Source organism: Schistocerca cancellata, chromosome 5 (genome assembly GCF_023864275.1).
Source record: "Schistocerca cancellata isolate TAMUIC-IGC-003103 chromosome 5, iqSchCanc2.1, whole genome shotgun sequence".
Lineage (NCBI taxonomy): Eukaryota > Metazoa > Arthropoda > Insecta > Orthoptera > Acrididae > Schistocerca > Schistocerca cancellata.
The window spans coordinates 426,538,092-426,560,825 of NC_064630.1; the positions used below are offsets into that span (position 1 = coordinate 426,538,092).

The following is a 22,734-nucleotide window of genomic DNA, read 5'->3' on the forward strand; positions in this document are numbered from 1 at the left end:
GTGACAAAAGCCTGTCTATAAAATGGAGTATAAATATATTATATTCTTGTATTGTACCACAACAAGTTAATGAAAATTTATGACGTTTTAAAACTTAAGAAATTAATGTTTGTAATATAAGCTAAGGATGGAATGTTAGCCATAGGTATAAGTTACCATGTTACATACATTGTTTTAACTAAATACTTGTATGAATTTTTATTGGAAACCAAACTCCATGTGAAGAAATGATCTTCAAAGACAAGCAATTTATACAATGTTTTGGTCAGTTATATGTGTCTTTCAACAAGTAGACAGTCAAGTGCGGCGACATTAACATAAGATACATGTGCAAAGAAGTAATTTCCGAGTATTGGGGCTCATGAAACTTCATACATTAATAAATGAACTATAGTTGTTCGAGCCAGTGCTTACCTCGTCAATGGATGCGGTTGTCCAGGGTTCTCTCTGTCGAAAATGCGAGTTCAAGGGGTAATATTGACGCCTAGGCTGTAAAAATGGAGATCTTCTGCCACAGCGTTGGAATCTGCACAATAAGCACACGCCCACTGCACCCAAAATAGAGGCAAACGCCACAGCAATTCCTTAACATGTAATACTCAGGTGAAGGTGTGACACTCATTGTGAAATCAACACTAAGAAAATGAGTGCATGCACGTGTGTCAGTAGCCACTAGCATGTTGACAGTTAGTGACTCTTGCTTAGCCCCCAAACATGCTAGTGTGCAAGTGCAAAACCCGCCAGCGAAACCTTAGCTTACTGAGTATTATTGTCAGTGTGCGAAATTCAAATATCTAAGGAACTATCATATGTATATAATCCTTCAATTTCTCGTAGAACTTTAACATACATAGGATTAATTGGCATATCCATTCCTTTAAATAAAAGAGAATTCGACAAATAAGGGCATCAACTGCCATCAGCAAATGTAATTGTAAATATGTACTCAAAAACACTGTACATCTCCATAGCATGTCAACGTACAGTGTGGGGGCGATTGTGTAGGGACATGGTGAAAGATCCCCGAATATGGCAAGGTTAAAAGTTAATTTAAAAACATTAATAATAATGAATCAACAATCGAACATAAGCATCAGCAAAGAACTGAATTATGAATACGTGGTAAAGTGTAGACAAATGAAAAAATAACCATCGTTCATATATCTTTGTACATGATTTTGTTTTCACTCTCTTGTGTGTAGACTGATGGTTAGAACGTATTACTTAAAGTATGAAGTATTAAGAGTGTTATGTATTATATGTGTGTATAAACAAGAGAAGACTTAACAACAGTATTAAGTATTTTTATTGAAATGAAGTGTAGCATAGTAAGGAGGATTTTCTTCATTTTTTGAAATGCACTGGTGTTCCTGAAGTCGGCTGTCTGCATCTAAAATTGAAATGGTAAAAGAGGAAGTCCAGATAGGCTAAATTTGTACAAGCAGATCATTTCTAAAAGTGGAATTGTATTATCCTTTAAATTCTTTAATTCATATATATATATATATATATATATATATATATATATATATATATATATATATATATAATGATTATAACAGACAAGTTATGTTACTGTTAAACAATATTTTGTCGTTTCATGGCGCAGACTTTGCCTCTGCACAGACTAATACATTGTTAGCTCAAGAGGGGTAGGTGATGGACGGATTTAGTAGTGCTTTGTGGACTTGTGATTGTATCTCTTAGATGAAGAAAGGACAGCAAGGATGAATATGATATGTAAAATGGAATGTCAAAGGAATATAAGTTTTGAACAATGCAGTTGTTTGTGAAAAGAAGACATTTGAGACAAAGACTGCTTCACTGCACACCTAATTTATCAGAAAAATTATTGTCAGCCAGTTAACTTGCTTAGAACTGAGAGAAAGGCCATCTCACTTCCCTGAATCATGGGTTAACATATTAACTGGTTAAGCTGTTTGACTTTTATAGAAATTCTCTGTTAACATTGTACCATTTTAAAATCATTGTTCACTTTGTTAAGCATAGTATTGTTCAGACCTTTGTTATGTGTAAAGATCAAGTGAAACTTTAATCTGTTTTTTGAATATGTACATAGTTCTAAAATTGTTGTCTTGGAATATCAATTCATTGAAACAGTTACTTACCCCACCCTAGTGTCTGTCAGTACATGTTACCACAAGCAACATTTTGAAACAGCTATCTAGCTTTGTTGCTTTGTCGCTGCCTGCTTGCTGTCTGCACTTGTGTTTTCGAGAAATCTGCAACAATGTGGTCGAGACACGTGGTAAGGGGAAAATTTGATTAGGGCTAGATAATTGTTTTACTTCCATTGCACATTTCATACAAAGACAACCTGCATCCAGACCAGTTACAGTTCAATTCGAATTAGGTTCTATTTAGGCAATAGTCTGCATACAAGTTGAAAGGGTCCTGTAGCCACGTTTCATTAGTCCAATATCCCATTTTCACTAGCAATTCTCTTTTTTTCCTTGTTTCTCTTTTCTCATAACTCTCATAGTGGTGTGATTGAATGAATGTTGTTGTGAGTCACATTGCTAGACGGTGGCGTAGTCTGCTGAAGGAAGTCTGCGATAGTCATACAGATTCAGCAACAGTTGTTCAGAATAGCCAACTCTCGTAGTCGTCAAGTAGGCAAAGAGGTTTGCGCTACTTGTGAGAAATCGACCTCCACTATGCTGGGTTTACACTAGCAAGATATTGCAGGAATTTATTTGCGCAGAGGAACTTGCCGAGCGAGTTGCGAGTGTGAACTTATCGCCAAGTTGACTTGTGACTGTAGCAATTTATTGCGGAAGTGACTTGCTGCCCGAATTCAGATTCCAGTGTGAACATCACGCAAGAGGTATCTGCAAGTAACTTGCAGCTTTTAGGATTTATTTCTGTTTCCTGCAAGTAGGAAGCGTAAGTTATAGAAAGTATGTTGTCTGCATAACACTCATATTTAACAGTTTACTTAATGTGGTGACTTAATTTTAAGTGACCATCTCACGTATTATATACCAACAAATTTCAGAAATGGAGGAGAAATGGGAATGGACGAAGCAGGACACAGAAAATTTTATTGAAGCCGTGGCGAGCTACCCTGAAATTTGGGACATATATAACTGGGACTTTAAGGATATAGTGAAAAAGATGTGCGCATTGAATGAAATCTCGTCGATATTCGACATATCAGTGAAAGAAGTACAAAGAAAGTGGCATAACTTGAAGACCCAATTTTCTCAAGAAGTTAGGAAACTGCAGAAAATAAAAAGCGGCTCTCCTGGCATAGTTTCGGATTCTCGGTGGTCATATTTTTCTGCAATGAAATTTCTAGAAAGTAGTGTTGCCACAACCTCTAACAGAATAGCTTCGCTGTCAACAAAGGTAAGCAGCTGTGAAGTTAAGCTGGGATTCCTTGTTTGTTTACTGTAGCTTCTTGTTGGGAAGTAAAAGTGTGGTAGGCTACTTTTCATTGTGAGATTGCAATTTAATAACTTTTAGCACCTGTCTGCATTATGTAAAAGAGTTAACTGCTAACTACTGTGACAATGTACTCTCATAATTTATTTATTTCCCTTGAGATGTTTGAGAACCTACAAATATAAGTATTATGTTTTAACACCACTGTCTGTTGCCTCAATATTTGTGGAAATGATGATTTGCGAGGGTTCTTATTTTTAAAGGCTTCTTATCACACTTAATAGTAATTGTCTATCATAATATCACTGTTCAGAGCCCAATAATTAACCATCTGTGTAGTATTTCTCTACTGAATCCTTCAGCACAACACTTATGTCCTTCCAGCATTATTGTACCTCATATAGGCGAATGACCTTCCAGCTAATATCAAGAAGAAGAATTAGTTCTTTTTGTTGATGACACAAGTATTGTAATCAATCCAAGAATTCTTCAACAAAAGAATTGGTCAACAGTGTTCTCAAAAGTATCATTCCTGACTTTCTGCAAATGGTCCCACTCTCAATTTAAAAAGAAAAAAATTCAGTCCTGCACATCCAGGTGTGTACTGCACCAGTGATAAGTTAATAGATGGTGAGGAAATAATAAATTGGGTGGAAACTACAAAATTCTTAGGTTTCCATATTGATGAAATTTAAACTGGAAAAAGCACATTTTGGAATCTTAAAACAACTCAGTTCAGCCACATTTGAACTTAGAATCGTTGGGGAAAGACAAATCAGTAAGTTGACATATTTTCATACAGTGTCATATGGAAAAGTGTTCTGCGGGCAACTCATATCTAAGTAAGAAAGTCTTCGTTGTCCAAAAGCATGGTGTAAGAATAATATGTGATGCTCACCCACAATCATCCTGTAGACACCTGTTTAAGGTATTGGGCATTCTGACTACTGCTTCACAGTATATTTATGCCTTCATGAAATTACATTCATTACTCCACATTAAAGTTGTCTTCAGCGCAAAAAGGAGTGCACTATGCTGCAACTAAAAGTTTTGACTACTTACACAGTGATATGAAGTGTCTGACAGATAGTGAACTAAAAAATTGAAAACCAACTGAAAAAGTTTCTCTTTGACAACTCCTTTTCCGTAGAAGAATTTCTATTACGGTGAAGTGTAATAGGTGGTGGGTACTAACTAGTTTGTATGTTATAGAATTTTATGGATATAAAAAATATATAAACGCCTTATAAATGTTCAGCATGTAGACATGTTCACAAATTAATTTGCTGTGTAAAATGACTCCTTCCACAGCGTTACAATTTATCGTACAAAATGATCCACGTAACATGAAACTAACTAACTAACTATATCAGTCTCTGCAAATATGGTTGTCATGTGGAATTATACATTTGCAGTAAGATCATTAGGCATAATATTGAGTACATCCGGTTTCTGCAAATGTAAGCAAATTATTTTCATAATACCACCTCCAACAGGGCCAGGCCTTGTAAAGTCCTGTGATATTCAAAAGAATCTTTCGATTGCTGACTGTTTTACTTAATACACGATAGTTGTTCTCACATAACATTAACACAGATTGTACATAATAGTATAACTAATGTGTATTAGTCACACTTTAGATTGTGAACTTAAATTCTTATAACCTTAACTATCTTTTGGTTGTAGTATGAGCAATATGCTTCCCATGAAGTCTATCAACACTGTATAGAAACTTAGTTATGTTCGATTTCTTTCCCTCTTGCATTCCTTGATCTGCTGTTATATTCAATTTTGTTACTTTCTGCAGGAAGAAGAGATAGTTACAGTAGATGATGTGCCTGTTGCTAATGAGGGAAAGAAACGAAAAAGAAAGGAGAGTAAAGGAAGTGGTAATGGGCTCATTGAAAAGGCAGAAAAAATTTTGGGCCAGGAAATTGATGCTTTACAAACCTTTGGAGATTATGTGGCTAGTGAGCGGTCACTAAACAATGAAAAAATGTAAACAAGCTGAAAATAATAATTCTGAAAAACATCATTGAAATAAGCGAGATAGACAGTGCAGAAATACTATTTGCTCCAGTTTCGACAGTGAGAGAGACAGGTGCTGCCAGTGAATGCATACTTAATGTTACAGATTTTATAAACATAGAATAATGATAATAGAATATCTGTATGATACCGAAATAAAACATTCTTTTATTTTCAGAACGTAGTGTTTATTCAATAACCATTCCACCCTTAAAAAATGGCTCGATAAACCTGTAATGATTGGTGAATTTAGGCTCACTGGAATATGTACATTGTGGGCTTTTGTTAAGGTCTTACAAATAACATATCTTCAGAAATTGGTTTTATAAAATGTTTGACATATAGGAATACATATTAAATCTGTATGATTATTAGCAAGAAACTTAAACATGGTACACTAACACAGATTTATGAGATGTTGTATTCCAATTCTGTTCCAAAATAAATAGCCTCAAATTTAAGATTATATTAATAACAAATTAAATACAATTCATAAAGAAACTGAATGGTAGGTTGTGCTTAGTTTCTTGGCCTACACAACTCTTTGTGGAAGCTGTAATTGTACTGTGCTAAAAATTTTCAAAATTGCAAAAGAGGAAGGATTTTAGTAAAGAAACAAACTGGGCTTCAATTCCTTAACTGACCTGAATCTCTTTGTCGAAGTTATATGCAGAATAGTTATTTTCAAAACTGCAATTAAGGAAAGAATTTTTGTAAAGAAACTCGAAGGTAGGTTGTGATCCTTTCTTGGCCTACACAGTTCCTTGTGTAAATTGTATTGTGCAGACTACAGTTTATTTCAAAATTGAAATGTTTTGATGCATGTCCAATATAGTCTATTGGACATATTTGCTGCCCTTTTCCATGTTACCCTCCAATAAAAAAGATTGCCTACATGTTGCAACCATCCAGAACAAAATAGTGAACATAAATTGGCAAGTATTGTGAATATCAATCTTGCTGACACTGCCCAGCTGAATTTCCTTACTAAAAGGCCGAGAATATCCAATTTGCAGTAATGTTGGAGGAACCTGTTTACATACTGATTCCTCAAATAACTTAAATGCAGTTGGGCCAGTGCCATTATGTTATTTTGTACTGTCACTGACTACATCCACGATTTCTATGAATAAAATAGTATGCAGTTCTCCAAATGTGTGATCACGTAAATGGAATACGAATGAATATTCTCCCATTTCTAAAAATGTGTTAAGGGTTAAGGGTTGGAATGGAATAAGCATATAAAACATACAGTTCAAAATTTAAAGGTATTACATTAAGGTAACATAAGTTCTGTATAAAAACCAAAATATAGACTGATTCCTTGTTTGTTCATCATAATTGTTTGTTAATTTGTTAATATATTATTCATTAATAGTTGATTTCATAGAATCCCCTACTGCACCACAGCATACCATACACATGGTGTTCTATCTTCTGTGAAGCTGTAATTACATTGAGTGCCCATACATTATGGCCATGTGGAACAAAATTATGCACAACTTTTGTCAAGTAGTGCAGGCTCCAATTCTTCTGATATTATACTGAATTACACTACTTACTAAGAGGCTTCTTTTCACTGCAGTAAGTGTTCAACTGGTCCTGCAGTAATTTCACGTAATAAAAAAATACTCCAAATTACTGATAAACTTTATTATAAAGTCCACAAACATGTATGTAATGTCAGAAATCAGTAATTCCGAAAACATGCTTAGGGCCATATGGAATATAGTGAAACGAGTGCTGGGACAGCCAGCCACAGAAAAGGAGAACATCACTATTGAACTTAATGTTAAGGCAATAAATGATGAGTTGCAGGTAGCAAATATATATTTCAAGTCTACAGTTTGCATTTTAAATGTATTTGTACTTCCAAGGTACTTCACCTAATGGTGATACAACGTAGTTCATGAGTTCTTCACAATTGCTCTAGTATCATTAGAATTTCTGTTACATTGTCCTGTTTGAATGGGGATTAAATTGTGTGTTCCTTGCTCTTCATTCCTCCATGAGACTCCTATTACCTCACCATTCTGTACATCTTCTACATCAAAATTACTTTGGTTTGCATAATTGCATCTTTCCTGTCCATTAAGAAATTGTGTAGGGCACATATAGCTGAAACTATTGTTACAGTTTTTTTCAGAAGCTAGTAACAATGGACGCCTCAAAATCCTAAGCCGTTGTGCAATGTGTCCAAAAAATTTTCCACAACTCATCTGGTCCGAAATAGTCTGTAATTAAACACTCTGTTCGGACCTGGTTGGTTATTGAAGGGATAGGGCTTCATTAAATATGACTTCATTGTAAATGCATCATCTTCAGTGATTCCATAGGGGGTGTCCTTTTCTTTGACAGGGAGTGGATTGGGCAGAGGAATGTCAAGATGTCCTTGCTCCAAGGCTGGAAATAACACACAGGTACTGAATACACCATCATCCGAAACTCTTCCATTGCAGCCTACATCCATGTATAACAACTTGTAAATGGCATCTACAAGTGCCAATAAAACAACACTGTGACAATGTTCATAATTATAATAATAGCTTCCACTGTCTTTTGGAGCTTGCATCACAATATGCTTCCCATCCAATGCCCCAATGCAGTGTGGAAAGTTCCAGTTCTCTTCATAACCCTTTGCCACATGTATCCATTCACTTGTTGTTTTAGGAGTCTAGAAACAGATGATGTGTAATTATTACATGTTCTATTTAATTAGCTTGTCACTTTCCATTTGATGAGCATTAGAAAAAAACATTTTATAAGCGTATCATTCTGTAAAATGCAGTTTATTTCAATAAATATTTAATTTTATTGTTGTGTTTTCACATACCTTCAAATAATTTTCCCTTTTCAATTTGTCAAAAATGGCTCTACATACGTCGGGTACGATCAGAGAAATCGTGCTGACCGGAATAAGAAACAAGTACATCATGGACTTGTATGAGTCTCCTACAAAGAAAAGATTTCAAAATTTAAACTTTCTTTGGTTGTATGTTTCACACAAATAAATGAAAAGGCCTATTTTATTCGTAGCTCACCTGTAGCTATAAATCATAGAGTGACAAGCAAATGTTCCTTTGCTGAAATAGCAGTAAGGAACTTTGTGTCTCGTTTTGATATGATAGGCGCTATTAATGTCAACAAACACTCCAGATCATTTGAGGACATTCTGCAAAAGTTTTCAAAAGTATCCATGCTCTCGATACTAAGTTCTTGCAAAAGGTTATTATAGGCACCATATTGCGATCTTCTCATTATCTACTCTCTAACCCAAATACTTCTCTTTTTCTTTTTCACGTTTTTCATTACAATTACAAGAGCTGCAGCATATCTCACCCACCTACTTGACATTTTATACTTCCTCAGACACTCGTAGTGGTATTGAAAACATATGTAAACAGTATTAACAACTTGTTGATGCAAGTTTCTTGCCAAAGAACTTGCGGAGGTATCTTGCTTCATTCTTGCGTTGGAGTGTAAATACAGCTGCAAGCGGATCGCAATAACTTGCAGCAATAATTTCTACAAGCGACTTGCTAGTGTAGACCCAGCTTTAGGTTGGTGGCGAAAATGGCACCTTTGGGTTTTCCGGGCCACGCGGAGCGTGGAAGAGCCTGGAGATGAAAAAAGAGAGACAGTCTACCGCCAGTACCGGAAGCATCCACAGCTGAGCTCCAGTCGAAGAAGGGTGAGTTAGATTGACTGTGTGGAGCGTTGTTACTTGGCGAGAGGAAAGCTGTTAGCTTTTGGTCTCGCTTTTCAACTCTGGAAGATTGCTTTGCCTTGTCGGAGCAAGGAATGCAAAACTTTGGCAGATTTTTCTTTTAGTAAATTTCTGTAGCAGACTTGGATCCGCCGGAAAACCGCCACACAAAAGTGTCGATAAGAAGCGAGCACTCGCTTCTGTATGAATGTCTGTATGCCTTCAGCTTTGCCTGTATAAGGTTTTATTTTTTCTAAATATTGATAGCTTTGCCTTCTCGTAAATTTTCCTTGCTTTGTATATCCTTCGTCCGTGTGAAGCCAACCAAGTGGCTGAACATCAGAGTTTGTTGGGCTACCGTCATCACTAACTGTCCGATCTCATGTTTGTTTTAAAGAATGTTAACTGTTCATGAATGCATGATGTGATATTGTTGCAACTTGGCCACGATACCTAGAAATTGCTGCTCCACAAACCACATGGGCACTCGGCTGTACTGCGAAACATGTACCGTTTGTCGAGATATTGCGATCAGTTATCAGGCAACAGCAGTTGTATGAATGATTCACACCAAAGATTATAACGGTGAATGTATCGATGCTTTTCTTTAATCAGGAATTGTGTACATGCCTCACACTCATATCTTAGGATTAAATGATTTTATCCACAATTTTCTCTTGTATTCCGAGGTTACGCTTTTGCACCTAAGCCACTCACCTCGTAGCTTTCCCGTTAGCACATCCAACGCGTTTTGTTAAGCATCAGGTCCAGTGATTGGTTTCCCCTTTTATTTTAAAACGAATGCTTTATATTAAGTCTTATTTTCGAGGGTGTTGCTGGGAGCTGATCTTATGCACAATGTTCATGCATTTTCTATTTTATTTTAAATGTTTGATTCTCGTTTACAGTGCATGGGCAATACTATTAATTATATCGCATCCCCTATGAGCGACATCACAATGTATGCACTGTCATGAGTTATTGGTCTGTGATCAAATTAAGTTATTTTCCGACTCGGCCAAACCTTTGATTAGTTGTATGGTTAGAATAGATGGTTAGAATCGACCCTAATCTTCTCACGTTAATTTCACAAGCAATAGCATTTCCAAATGGCTTGTTCAAATGGCTCAGCGCACTATGCGACTTAACTTCTGAGGTTATCAGTCGCCTAGAACTTAGAACTAATTAAACCTGACTAACCTAAGGACATCACACACATCCATGCCTGAGGCAGGATTCGAACCTGCGACCATAGCGGTCGCTCGGCTCCAGACTGAAGCGCCTAGAACTGCATGGTCACTCCGGCTGACAAGCATTTCCATTCCCAATAATAACGTAATAACCCGTACAAACAGGTTAGTTACAAAGTGTAAGTTTGATAAGAGTTTGTGAATACGTAGTTCAGCTAATACATAAATTTTATAAAGTGGGAGGTAAAGTTTGGGTAAATTTCATACAGAAACAAATATAATGGGAATACTACATATGTCGGCCTTTCTGCCATGATAGTTCGTTGGTAGTTTTGGTAATATGTAGTCGATGGCAAAAATACTGCTGCGCTAATTTTACTAATGTTGTACTTCTTTTACAGGAAAATCATTTAAATTTCTGTGTTCAATTTGTGAATGTTTGTGTTGTGTGACAATTGTCGTTTGCTTTGTTGTGTCAGCAATTGGCATAATAGTACTGGTTCTGTGTGGATTTCTTTCATTGTTGAGTACTTGTGTGCACAGTAGTGAAGTTTTGTTTTTGTTTCTTTGATCACTGCAGCAATTTCGTTTCTCCAAGAAAGAGTGGTACATCATGCTAAGTACAACAGAACACAATATGAAAGTTCGTCATAGTACAAGACAACAGAAGGTGTTGCAAAATAACAAGTCGGTACAGGATGAGATAAATCACCTTGAGTGATTAGCAAATACCAGTAGTTTACATGAGACTGCAGGAAATTCTGCTGATTCACAATTATTAACCAATTTAGAGGACAATAATCAAACAGAAAAACATGATAGAAAATGAACACGCAAATTCTGAAGATGAATAGGTTGGCAATAAGTCGCCACATTTTAGCGAAAGTTTACAAAAGTCACAACAGTCGTGTGAAAAGTGGTAACCGACACAACAGAATAAGGTTTTGTTTCAATGTCTTTTGCACAAACACAACACACAATTCCTTCAGTGAACAATTATAAAGAACCACCCTGTGTGAATCTGACAAATTTTCTAGTATCAATTGCCAGATGCCTAACTAAAGAAACAGAAGATGAAATGAATGAATTGACAAGTCACAGGAAGGAATTAGATCACTTAGGGAAGAAATTAAAAATAATACTCAACCAATAATTAACTGTTTTGAAACTAGAATATGCGATCTTGAAACACAACACGAAAGCTTGAAAACAAATCAGCATAATGACAAAGACAAATTGTTGGCTGAAGTCAACACTGTAGTTCCGAGTTACACAGGTAAAAGAACAGAACAAACAGTTTAGCACAATGGTAAAAGACATCAGCGAACTAGTGGAAACTTAGACACTACATTCTGAGGAACGAAAAGAACAGTTAAGTAATACTAAAAAAGAAGTTGGTCACCTGACAGCACAAATGGCAAATTTGTCAACCAAAGCAGATAGAGATTCAAATGACACAATGCCAGTACAATTTACAGCCACAGCAAAATATCAGTCGTTAATAAATCTGAAAGAAAACCCAGAGAAAATTAATCAAAAAAATAAGTGTTACAGCAACAAAACAAAAAGGTTGAGCGCATCGAAAGAAAGCTTAACTATGACAGTAAAAAGGACGAATCTGACAGTGTACATTCATATTCGGAAAACTGGTGACCATACAAATTTATGGCGTTTCCATGAGAACAGTACCACACATACAGATACGACAATGAAACGTATGTGGTGCAATAGAGAACAATCTGGTTCACTCATAAACGATAACTTCGATTAGAAACACCTTCTGACAGCAAATAAATTCAAAGTTCTCAGGAACTACAGTAACGAAATTCCACAAGCTTGGACTGATCAGTTCTTGTTTACCACCAAATTGGCCAATTGAACACAAATTAGAATTTCTCTGCGGTTCTTTGGAAAATGAACCTGGAGCGAGAATTCTGTCAATAGTGAGAGACTGCCAAAGCGTAAATAATTTCTATCAAGCATTTTTGTCCATGTACTGATCGCAGACCACACAAGATCGAGTAAAACATAACATTATAATGTTACAGAACTTTGAGCAAAACAGCTTCTCGAGCCCAGCAAAATTCTTTGAGGACATTGCACGCTGATATCAGCACTTATCAAGCCCATACAATCCGTCAGAGCTAATTTGCATTTGTTTAACAAAGTTACCTTACATTTGAGAGTTGTAATGTTGGTCAGCAGATGTAAAGATGATTTAGAAGCATTTCAAACATTACTTCAGGAACTGTAATTGGACAAGACAACAAATTAACGAAAAGACACAATAACAATCACAATCGGAAGAATGACATGCATGACGCTCTTGCACCATGTGAAAACAAAAACTATGGGAAATTCACAACAAGTGTAACCACAGTGACAATTTACTGATGGGATAACCGACATCGTCTGTATGACCCTCAATTTTCGCAGTTGAATAATGATTATTGTGATAGAAGTAATTTCCGGAGCTCTGACTATGAACATTAAAACAGACATTACAAGAACTCTGGTAATGAGAACAGTCGTAATCAGGTACATCACAACAATCGAAATAGTCACAGAAAGTACCCTCACTCAGATGGTAATCAAACAAATTCTCATAGATACACTTCAGGTAGATCGAATCCGCAAAATACATGGCATAACAGCAGTTACTTTGAACTTCGTGTATGTTGAGGACATTAGAGACATTTCACTGTAAGAGACTGATGAGAAACAAAACTCTATAGTACATCCAGTAATAGACATTTCATTAGGCAGCACTACACTTTCTGCTCTCCTTGACTCTAGCAGCCCTATTTCTGTGGTCAGTCACACTGCATTCCACAAATATATGACAACAACAAATTGTCTGACTTTACCTTTATGTAAGATTAAAATGAAAGATGTGATTTCTGGAAAAAGTGTTGACATGAAGCATCAAACCTATTTAGACTTTCTGTGTCAAGGCTATAAATTTTAGATGAATTTCTTGATTGCTCCTCCCTTGTCCACTGAAATAATATTAGGAGTAGATTGTCTAAACAAATATAAAGCTGCTTCCAATTTCAATGACCCCGAAGTAGGAATTGAAGTGAAAGATATGTCAGTTTCATTAACATGTCAAGACTGGATCTCGAAACAGAAGGAGAAACAATTTTTTTATGTTTTCTGACAGATAATGCATTGCGAATTCCATCTAAGTACTTTTGTAATGACACAAGTTGTGCACATATCTTTTACGATGAAATGGTTCAGGATATCGATATTCAGAGTCACATTCTAGAAAAAGTGAATAGAGTAGAGCAATGTACAGAAGCTGACAAACAGGATCTTCTTGACATTCTGTGCACACATTCCATTCTTTTTAAACATTGTGCAAGGACTATGAAATGCTTTCAATATAAATTCCAGGGCAAAGATCACAATAAGTTTATGCATTAAAACACACATCATTCCAGCTTGCTACAGAGAAAAAGTGACAGCTGAAATTCAGTACATGCTAGAATAGGGAGTCATAGCATAGTTCATATAAAAGCGCATTACATATTGTAAATAAGAAAGATGACTCGATTAGACCTGTTTTAGATTCTAGGCAGATTAATACTATTATTTCAACCGAAACAGACAGACCAAAAATATTAGAAGAACTCTTGCACAATTTCTAAGGTGTGCAAATTTTGTCTTCTGTAAACCTCCACAGAAGGTTTTGTAAATAGAGTTACACTTAAATTGTATAAAATATATTGCTTCCTTATGTTTTGGTGTGTGATAATAGTTCCACAAATTACATTTTGGCCTCAACATCTCATCAGCTGCCATTATCGAGGTTTGAGCACTATTTTACCTGACTACTTGAAAAAACACATAACATCCTATGTTGATTATATTCTTCTAGCAGAAAAATCTTGGTCACAGTATAACTGTATTTTGAGAAGTTTATTGCACATTTTTGTGGATTCGGGAAGCACTGTCGACTTAGAAAAATCAGAGTTTGGAAAAAAGAGTAAAATTTCTAGGTGACGTACCTTCATCAGGAGGTACTGAACCAGACCTGAAGAAACTAGAAGCAATTAGGGCAATCCCTTCTCCTATCACAAGACGAGAAATTCGGAGTTTCTGTGGTTTAGCAAAGTTTTATCGCCGTTTTTAAACATGAAAATACTTGCCACCCCTAAATTATGTTCACTCACTGGAAAAAAACAAATGGTACTGGGACAAAAAGGCACAGTTAGAGTGTCACTGTTAAGTTGCACTTCTTAATGCTACAATGCTTGCTTATTCTTATTTATCATGAGACTTTTGCTTATCAATGAACTCATCAAAAATTGTGCTTAGCGCTCATCTTTCCCAAGAATTTGAAGAGACTGGTGTAACTGTGCAGAGAAGTATAGCCTTTGCCAGTTGTGTCTTGTCTGAATCTGAAAGAAATTATTCTGTAACCAAGTTGGAAGCAGTGGCAGCTATTTGGCCATTTTCTAAATTTCGGTTCTTCTTAATTGGGAAACATACTAAGGTGTACACTGACCATCGAACACTCCAATTTTTAATGTCATCTAAACTAACCCATGATCGTTTGAAACGATGTGCTTTGTATTTACAAGACGTTAACTTCACTGTTGTTCACATACCCAGTACTCAAAAAATATAGCGGATACTTTATCATATTCTTCTATTGGTTTTGTCAAGAATACTTCTGAAAATGATTTGGAGAGAAGTAGCTTTTGAAAACTTCGTCTTCTCTTGTTTATCAGATATAGCATATGAACAGGATAAGAATCCTATCTGGAAAAATGTAAAATGTAAATAGTTTGACAAAAACAACACTGCAATAAGATAATTTTATTTGGTACATAATATTATTTTTAGAACATGTACAGTCAGTGAATCTTTTTGGGTTGTGTGCATACTCGATGATCTTGTAAATAACCTCATTTGGTATACACATCTCAGCTGTGCTCACTTGTGTCCGAGAAATGGTTTCACAAACTTCGCACCATTTGTTACTGTACTTTAAAACATGTAGGAAAGAATACATAAAGTTTTAGCAAAATGTAAATTGTGTCAGGAAGCCAAACCATGAAGCACTACACATCGAGCACTATTATTTTCTGTAATTCCTTCTAAACTAAAAAAGTTGGCTGCAGTAGACCTGTTCGAACCTCTTGAAAAATCACTCAGTTGATTCTAATACATTTTTGTTGCTGTTGAATTGACTTCAGAATGCGTTTCATTCACTCCTTTACGAAAAGCTGTTGCCAAAACAGTATCCAAAGCCTTCGTCAATAATGTTCTAAGAAAAGTTGGTTACATTGATAAAGTCATTTTCGATAACAGTACACAATTTCGCTCAAATATTTGGTTACGCATTTTACGGCATACAAAATTAAACTTGTTTTTATTTCACTCGAGTGGCCTCACTCCAATAGTTTGGAACGCATTATGTGAGAAATTAACGAGCTGTGCAGAATATATTGTCATCGTCAACATCAGACTTGGGACGAACACATTTACACATTCCAAGAGATTTTTGGTGAGTCACCACACGATTCTACCTCGTTGTCTCCGTTACTTGTACTTAAAAATCAACAACTATCAGATCGTATCAGGGAGTTAATACCGTTTCCAGCTTCGAAAAAATTACGACATAACGTAGTTGTAGATACAACGCTAAACAACGTAAAAAAGGCTACAGAAAGGGGGAGGAAATCTCAGCAGGGAAAAGTAAACATCAAACATCTACAGACTGGACAGAAAATTCTGGTTAAATCTCATCCTTTATCTTGTAAAAGCAAGCATCTTAGTCACAAATTCACTGTTGTATGTAAGGGATCTTACAGGATTCGTAGAATTGTACATGACAATGTTATGGAAATTGAAACTGTTTGGCACACAAGAGCAACGGACTTCATTATGTTTCACATGTCAAACCATGTATAGAATAGTCCTATATACTAATGCTGTACCCAGATGACAGAACTACATGTCACCTGTTTCTAAAACGTTTCTTGCATTACAGTGCACAGCAACAATTGACTACGAACAACACTATTGCACCGCATGCCAGAGCGACTCCCCTCACACGGCAGGCAACTTTTGACAAGAATCTGGCGACCATTGTCAGGTAACAAATTTCAATTATTGCTCAACACCTCCAGCGATTTGCTGCCGCGACGTGTAAGCTAAACAAACCGATTAAGAATAACTGATTTCTAATAAATTGAACATTGACAGTATTTTTTTAAACCACTTCTGAGAAGATACACAGGTTATCAACAATGTGTTGTTAACTTGAAAACAATTTTGGCTGTACACAGTGAGGATAATACAGATGCATTTAATGCTTTTCTCCACCTTTAATGAGATATGCAGACTCTTGGGATGATAATTGTGTTGTCTGGAAAGAAGACTTATAGTTATTTTGATGTTAGAAGATTTTCAGGATCTGTTTTGAGGTAGTGATGCTGTGTTTACTGTTGTGTACTATATATGACTATAACTATGCAGTGCTGTTTACATGGAAATAAGTGGATGAAAACAGAGCAGGGAATTGTTATTTGAAGTGTGTATTGAGATAAATACAGCAAATATGACTAATGCTGTGATAGATAATGAGATTTATGTTGGTGACATACATATGACGACAATTACGAGATTTAAGATGCATACCATAATAGAATGTGGCAACTATTACAAAGATTAGTGAAGAGTGAGTGAGTGAGTAATGGTTAGGGCATAAGGACCCTTTTCTTGTTATAATTATTTATCATGTGAGTGCATTTCGTGTTTATAAGCGTAAAAGGTAAGTTTTTGAAAAGATATGGTTAGATGTCAATATTATATGAAGGTAATGTGACATAATACAACACAGTTACTTCTTTGGTGTGAGGTGTATAACTATTTGATGCATATTATTTAACCTTTTTACTAAATGTGTACTGTCATTTTCTTCATCCGTGCACAGCATGTAACAGTTATACGTTACAATAACTATATATGTGTATAGATATCTCCAATTGTAAATGGCAAATGTTATGCAATGATAAGACTTGGCACTGATTGCTACTTTGTACTGTTACACTCTCTTTTAATATATGGTACTTCACTGAACTTTTTTTGGTTTGTCTTTGTGTTAGTGTCTATTTCTTGTTTACACTGATGAATGACATTGATTTTTCTCATTTCCAAATAGCTACATGCACTCAAAATTTAACTTCTCCTGAATTCTGTAGAATTAATCTGACATTCTTTGCCTAACAGACAAACTCTACATATACATAAAAGAAATGTGCAGAGATTTAGCAAAAAAACTACAATGGGTGAGTACAGGCCAGCCTGTACAATATGTACAGACACAAACTTCCAGCATTAATCAGCCAATCGCTTGGCAAGTGCAAAACAATAACAGACCACCAAATAATCCACAGACAGCGGAATTTGGTCAGCAAAGTAACACACCTATGCCAAATAGCACGCAGAGGCAAACAGAATTTCAGTCGAGAACCTCTCAGGATATTATTTGGTGTAACCAAACACCAGCGGTCCACATAGTGGAAGTTACGCCCAACCCAAAGATCGATGCCACCGCGACGCCAGAAAACTTGAACTGGTCACGGTAGGCCCCTGCTCTGTGACCTTGGAGGGGAGTGCAGCACAAACTTGATCAACACTTGCTTTATCAGATATGATCAAGGTAGGTATAACCTCTAAATTGTATATACATATAATAATGTTAGATTTTGGATGCTGAAAAGTCACATTCCAGAATTTATGTTGTTAGTCGATAACGAAAATTTTTGTTTGTGTTTTTATCTCCTTATATTTCAAATATGAAAGTCATATAGTGAGTGGATGTAACAAGGAAGAACTTGACTTTTATGTGTCTAGAGACGATGAGACTTCAAACAAAATGCTTCGCCTTGCACATAGCCCAGTTGTAAACGAATAAACGAACTTGTGAAATGCACAGTAGTGTGCACTGCAATACACAACTCACCACGACATTGGTGGTAACAGAATGTTGCAGCACATGCGCATTGGATAGAAAGCCAGTCAACAAACCGCAAGTGCATGCATGGCAGACAGACACAGCTGAAAGTGTTGGAGCACCCAAAACAAACAAACCCTATGAGCTACAGCCTACACCAATATCTTAAAGACTGTTGGATGCAAAGGGAAATAGAAAATTAATGCAGAGTCTATACACGTGGAAAGGGGTCCTAAACTACGAAATATTTACTAAAGTTACACTCCTATGCACATTATATTATATAGTTCCAAATCTAAGTATTGAAAGGACATGCACTAAAATTAATTGAGGGACCAGAAAATTCTTGCAGCAGGTAAACAAACAAGTACAATATAAATGACAAGCTGAATAAGAGGTCGCATTATGCCTACAACACACTTTATCTTTCAGATTTATAAGGTATATAGACACGCACACATCCTAAAGTGCAGAAAGATAAATGCTAGTCGAGTGTTAGGTACCTTATAAACACAAAAAAGGACCACACCGCAAGTAAATAAAGTTGTAAGTTTATGATACGTATGAATGTGATAGTGTGAAAATACACATAGAAGAATACAGTTGCAGTATGCTGCATATCATGATGCTGAACTAAGGTGGAGCACTACCAAATAATCAAGAGGTCGAAACCTAACTACTGTGAGAGTTGACTACCCACGAAAGCATCAAACACTTAATTTACATTGAAATTTTTATACGCATTTGTTACTGATATAAACAACACTGTATACTTCAGCATATGAAATGGTTATCCTTTATACAATGAACATAAAAAGTAAATACTGAGCTATACTTTAAACACTGCATAAGTATTAGATACGATTTGTATCGTCACATTTGTGTTGTGTTTATAAACAACAAACAATTTTGTTCTTGGAATCATGATGAAATCTAGTAACGAGACGTAACTGAGCATATAAACTCCTTTCCATGAAATTTTCTCAACCCTGTAGTGTGTAGATCCATCCTGGAGAATGGTAGATAGGCGAGGCCATGAATAGTTATTTGAGCAGCGCGTAGAATCTATTGTAGCTACTATTGTTAACTTCTTTAATTCTTTGAATTTGATAAATATGCTGCAACAAGAAGTCACTAAAAATTGAAATGAGAAATCACTAAAAATTGAAATGAAATGTATGTCAGTTTATGCCATATAGAAAAAAAGCAATCTATTACTGTATGAATTGTAATGTGAAGAATGTAAAACCAAATGAGAGTGAAGAGTGTGCTCATATGATTTGAACTGAAAATGTAATCAAATCATATTTTAACAAAATGTACTAAAAGAAAATGTCACTCAGACTATAATGTTTGTAAGCAACGATAATGGCATGTCAGCAAATGAATAGGATAAGTTTATTTTGGTAGTTGTATTTTTATTTTTTATTTCTTTTATCTGTATAGTATGTGGAAAGTACACCACAAAAATTTTGTGTAATGCAACAGTATGTAAGGTGCTCAAAAACAAAGCAAAAAATGTGCAAAATCTGCCCACAAGGTGTTAAGTGTGTATGTGAGATATGTGGGTGTGCGCATGATGAACTAAAATTGACAATACTTAGTGTAACAGGAATTTTCTGTGCTCGACAACGTCGTAGAAGCGGCAAGAAACTTACCTTGGCAGCGGATTCAGATGTACAGCTCGTGTCTCCACTGAATAATTGCGAGCGACGAGATGAAATACATTCCTCAGTTTGTTGACATGGAAACCAGTTGTCACTGCATCGAAGCTTCACGAATTTGTGCAGTGAAGGCTATGTGAACACGACATGTGCACTCTGACTTGGTATTAAACATGTGAAAGCGACCTGTGACGCTAATTGATGTCAAGCTGTGTGTGCATGCTTCGCAAACTAAATACTGGGAAACACTGACTGATAATAATGGGACTATGCAGTTACAGTAAGCACTTTGCTATGAATGAAAACTTATGTATGTATGTGTTAAGGGAGCTAACATGTCTATATAAATCGATAACCACGTAGGATAACTACGGTGGCCGAAAAATAAAGGCTATGCCCATACCGGCCAGAGTATCAACCCATAAAAAGAGAAATAAGCTCAGGCACTGTGCACCTTCGTATGATATCAGTGCAGAGTGGGGAGCAGTTGTAAAGAAGCATATTATTATTTTTTTCCTATTGTTCTTTTCTTTCTGTCATTTAAGATAAAAATTAGTAATAATTTTGTACCATACATAATACTGGCATACAGACAAAACAAATAGAGATACGCAAAGTTTATTCGTACATTCATATCCTGCTCATCATTTTGCACATGCCGAGAATCCTGCATCAAGAGGATCGAAGCAAACAAGAAGAATTTGTGTGAGAAGATGAGGGGCGATCCGGAACCAGTATTGTCATACCAGTCTCCATGCACAATCACGGATGTACATAAATTTACGAATATTAATCTAAAAATGTATCGAATATTGAAGGTCTGTTGATATTAATGCCAGCTGAAGTTCACTCAGGATAAGAGTATTTTCCAATTTCTTTCAATTACTCTTTCAAAATTTCTGTTTTAATTACTTAAGCAGCAATTTTTAATCAGTTTCCATTATATTTTATGCACACCCCCTTATTCTCTCAGACTTTATTCAGTACGAAATGGTGTCATAATAGTATTTGGGAAATTTTAAATTCTTGGGATATGAAAATACAACTCAGGACTCATGAGGTATGACACAGTTAGACAGTACACTTAATAAGAGAAAAGAGATATAGGAAGTATGTGGGATACTAATGAGGACTTTTTCTTACTTTTGAGCTTTACATGAATATTTTTTTTTTTTTACTTTTCAGCTTCAGTTTTCTGCTGTGGCTTAGGATAAGATTCTTTTATATCTGTTTTTCTACTAACATGTGTGACATTGCAAACTGTCTTCTTGCATTTACATATGATGGAACATAATAACATGCACGGCTTTAACTTAAGGAATTTTCAGATTGTATTTGCCTTTTATACATACATTAGTGATTGAGTTTCTTCATAATGGATATTTCCTGTATGAATTGTTACTATAGCATGTGGCAACATTAGTATAATTATTATGTTAAGTATAGTACTTATGGAGCTCTCAGAAGGCAAATAAGATGTGTAAGAAATCATGAAAGATGTGTAAGCAGCAAACAAAGAGAAAAAGATAGGAAAGATTGAATAAACGTTTACAGAAATGAAATATGAGAAATAATAAGGTAGGGAAAATATGAGAAATGATTAGTTGCAGCAAAGATGAGAAATGGTTAGGTAGGGCAAAGATGACAAATGATTAGATAGGGCAATAAAGCTAAGTTATATGATCTTACGAGAATGCATGAAATATATAACAGAAAGAACCAAAGAGTACAGTAAACTGTGAGTTTGATGAAACTAAACGCAAAATGTTTAAAAGGTGCACAAACTAAAGGATAAGTAGGTAGCATACTAATTACTGTCCATATAAGGTACAATCACAGACTACATTTGACTGACTGCATGAAGTATTCTTCAATGTGAACCTTGGTTACTACCTAATCTATGTTTTTCCTAATTATATATTTGTGGTCTCCTTATATATATGTGTGACATTATATATTCATTTCTTCTGTGTGGTCACTATCCTTAGTATCTCTTTCTATCCTACTCCCTATACTTGATTTTATGCATGCAAATTTATTCCAGTAGATTTAGAATTTTCTGTAGACCTTATCTTGCATATTACTGTACACTGTTTCACATGATTTACTTGTCTGATGTTTTTGTAATTCATTATTGTAAAACCATGATGCTATTTTTTCTTCGTTTTTTATAGACATAGAAATCTTTTGTTACCATTTCACTACATATACATTCCATATATACAGCGATGTAAAATCTTAGTACTGCTCTCTTAATATAGGTAATTGTATACTGTAAACGCAACAAATTGTAACTGATTCAACGTTCACTACTAAAATGTAAACTTTCACGGCCGGAAATATCATGTCCATTATAATTATCCGGGCTGTTATGCCGTGGTCGGTTGATGAATGCTGTGGTGATTCCCAACGTTTCGTCTCCGACTGCGGGAGACATCTTCAAGGGGGTCCGTAGCTTGATGGAAGGTCCAACACACACACTGGCTCGCTACTGACTGCCGCTAAATTCCGTGTCCGCGCGCCCCCGCGCCGCGGCGTGACGTCACGTGTTTTGAAAACGTCAGTGCAATTGGCCGTCCCAAATAATTTCAACCGAAAGGAGGAGGGCGTCAAATTAAACGGTATATGGATGCCGGTGTTAAAGAAGATGTGTACCACTCGTCCACTACTGGGTGATGGCAACGGCGATCGACGGCGACGGACAGCGGCCAATTGCACTGACGTTTTCAAAACACGTGACGTCACGCCGCGGCGCGGGGGCTCGCG

General features: G+C 35.9%; 2 protein-coding genes across 3 annotated transcripts; one reads left to right on the forward strand and one right to left on the reverse strand.

Annotated features, from left to right (window-relative positions):
- Positions 1–3,021: 3,021 nt before the first annotated feature.
- LOC126188580 (uncharacterized) lies at positions 3,022–5,531 on the forward strand. Its single transcript, XM_049930182.1, has 2 exons — positions 3,022–3,372; positions 5,216–5,531. The coding sequence occupies exons 1-2, from the start codon at positions 3,022–3,024 to the stop codon at positions 5,408–5,410; spliced, it is 546 nt and encodes a 181-aa protein (XP_049786139.1). The 3' UTR covers positions 5,411–5,531.
- A 1,066-nt stretch (positions 5,532–6,597) lies between these two features.
- Positions 6,598–22,265, reverse strand: LOC126188326 (uncharacterized). 2 transcript variants are annotated; one of them, XM_049929920.1, is made up of 3 exons: positions 19,963–22,265; positions 8,270–8,388; positions 6,598–8,110 (listed from the first exon to the last, which is right to left on the reverse strand). In XM_049929920.1, the coding sequence occupies exons 2-3, from the start codon at positions 8,369–8,371 to the stop codon at positions 7,652–7,654; spliced, it is 561 nt and encodes a 186-aa protein (XP_049785877.1). In that variant the 5' UTR covers positions 8,372–8,388; positions 19,963–22,265; the 3' UTR covers positions 6,598–7,651. The 2 variants fall into 2 exon arrangements, with proteins under 2 accessions (XP_049785877.1, XP_049785878.1); XM_049929921.1 differs by lacking the exon at positions 19,963–22,265 and adding an exon at positions 8,478–9,562.
- Between the last annotated feature and the right edge of the window lie 469 nt (positions 22,266–22,734).

What these genes read in the sequence shown, in the direction of transcription:
- LOC126188580 (XM_049930182.1), top strand. Translation starts at nt 3,022, where the DNA reads ATGGAGGAGAAATGGGAATGGACGAAGCAGGACACAGAAAATTTTATT. An exon ending in TAGCTTCGCTGTCAACAAAG is followed by an intron (nt 3,373 to 5,215) that starts GTAAGCAGCTGT and finishes TACTTTCTGCAG; the next exon opens with GAAGAAGAGATAGTTACAGT.
- LOC126188326 (XM_049929920.1), bottom strand. Translation starts at nt 8,371, where the DNA reads ATGATGTACTTGTTTCTTATTCCGGTCAGCACGATTTCTCTGATCGTA. An exon ending in AAAGGGAAAATTATTTGAAG is followed by an intron (nt 8,111 to 8,269) that starts GTATGTGAAAAC and finishes ATCTGTTTCTAG; the next exon opens with ACTCCTAAAACAACAAGTGA.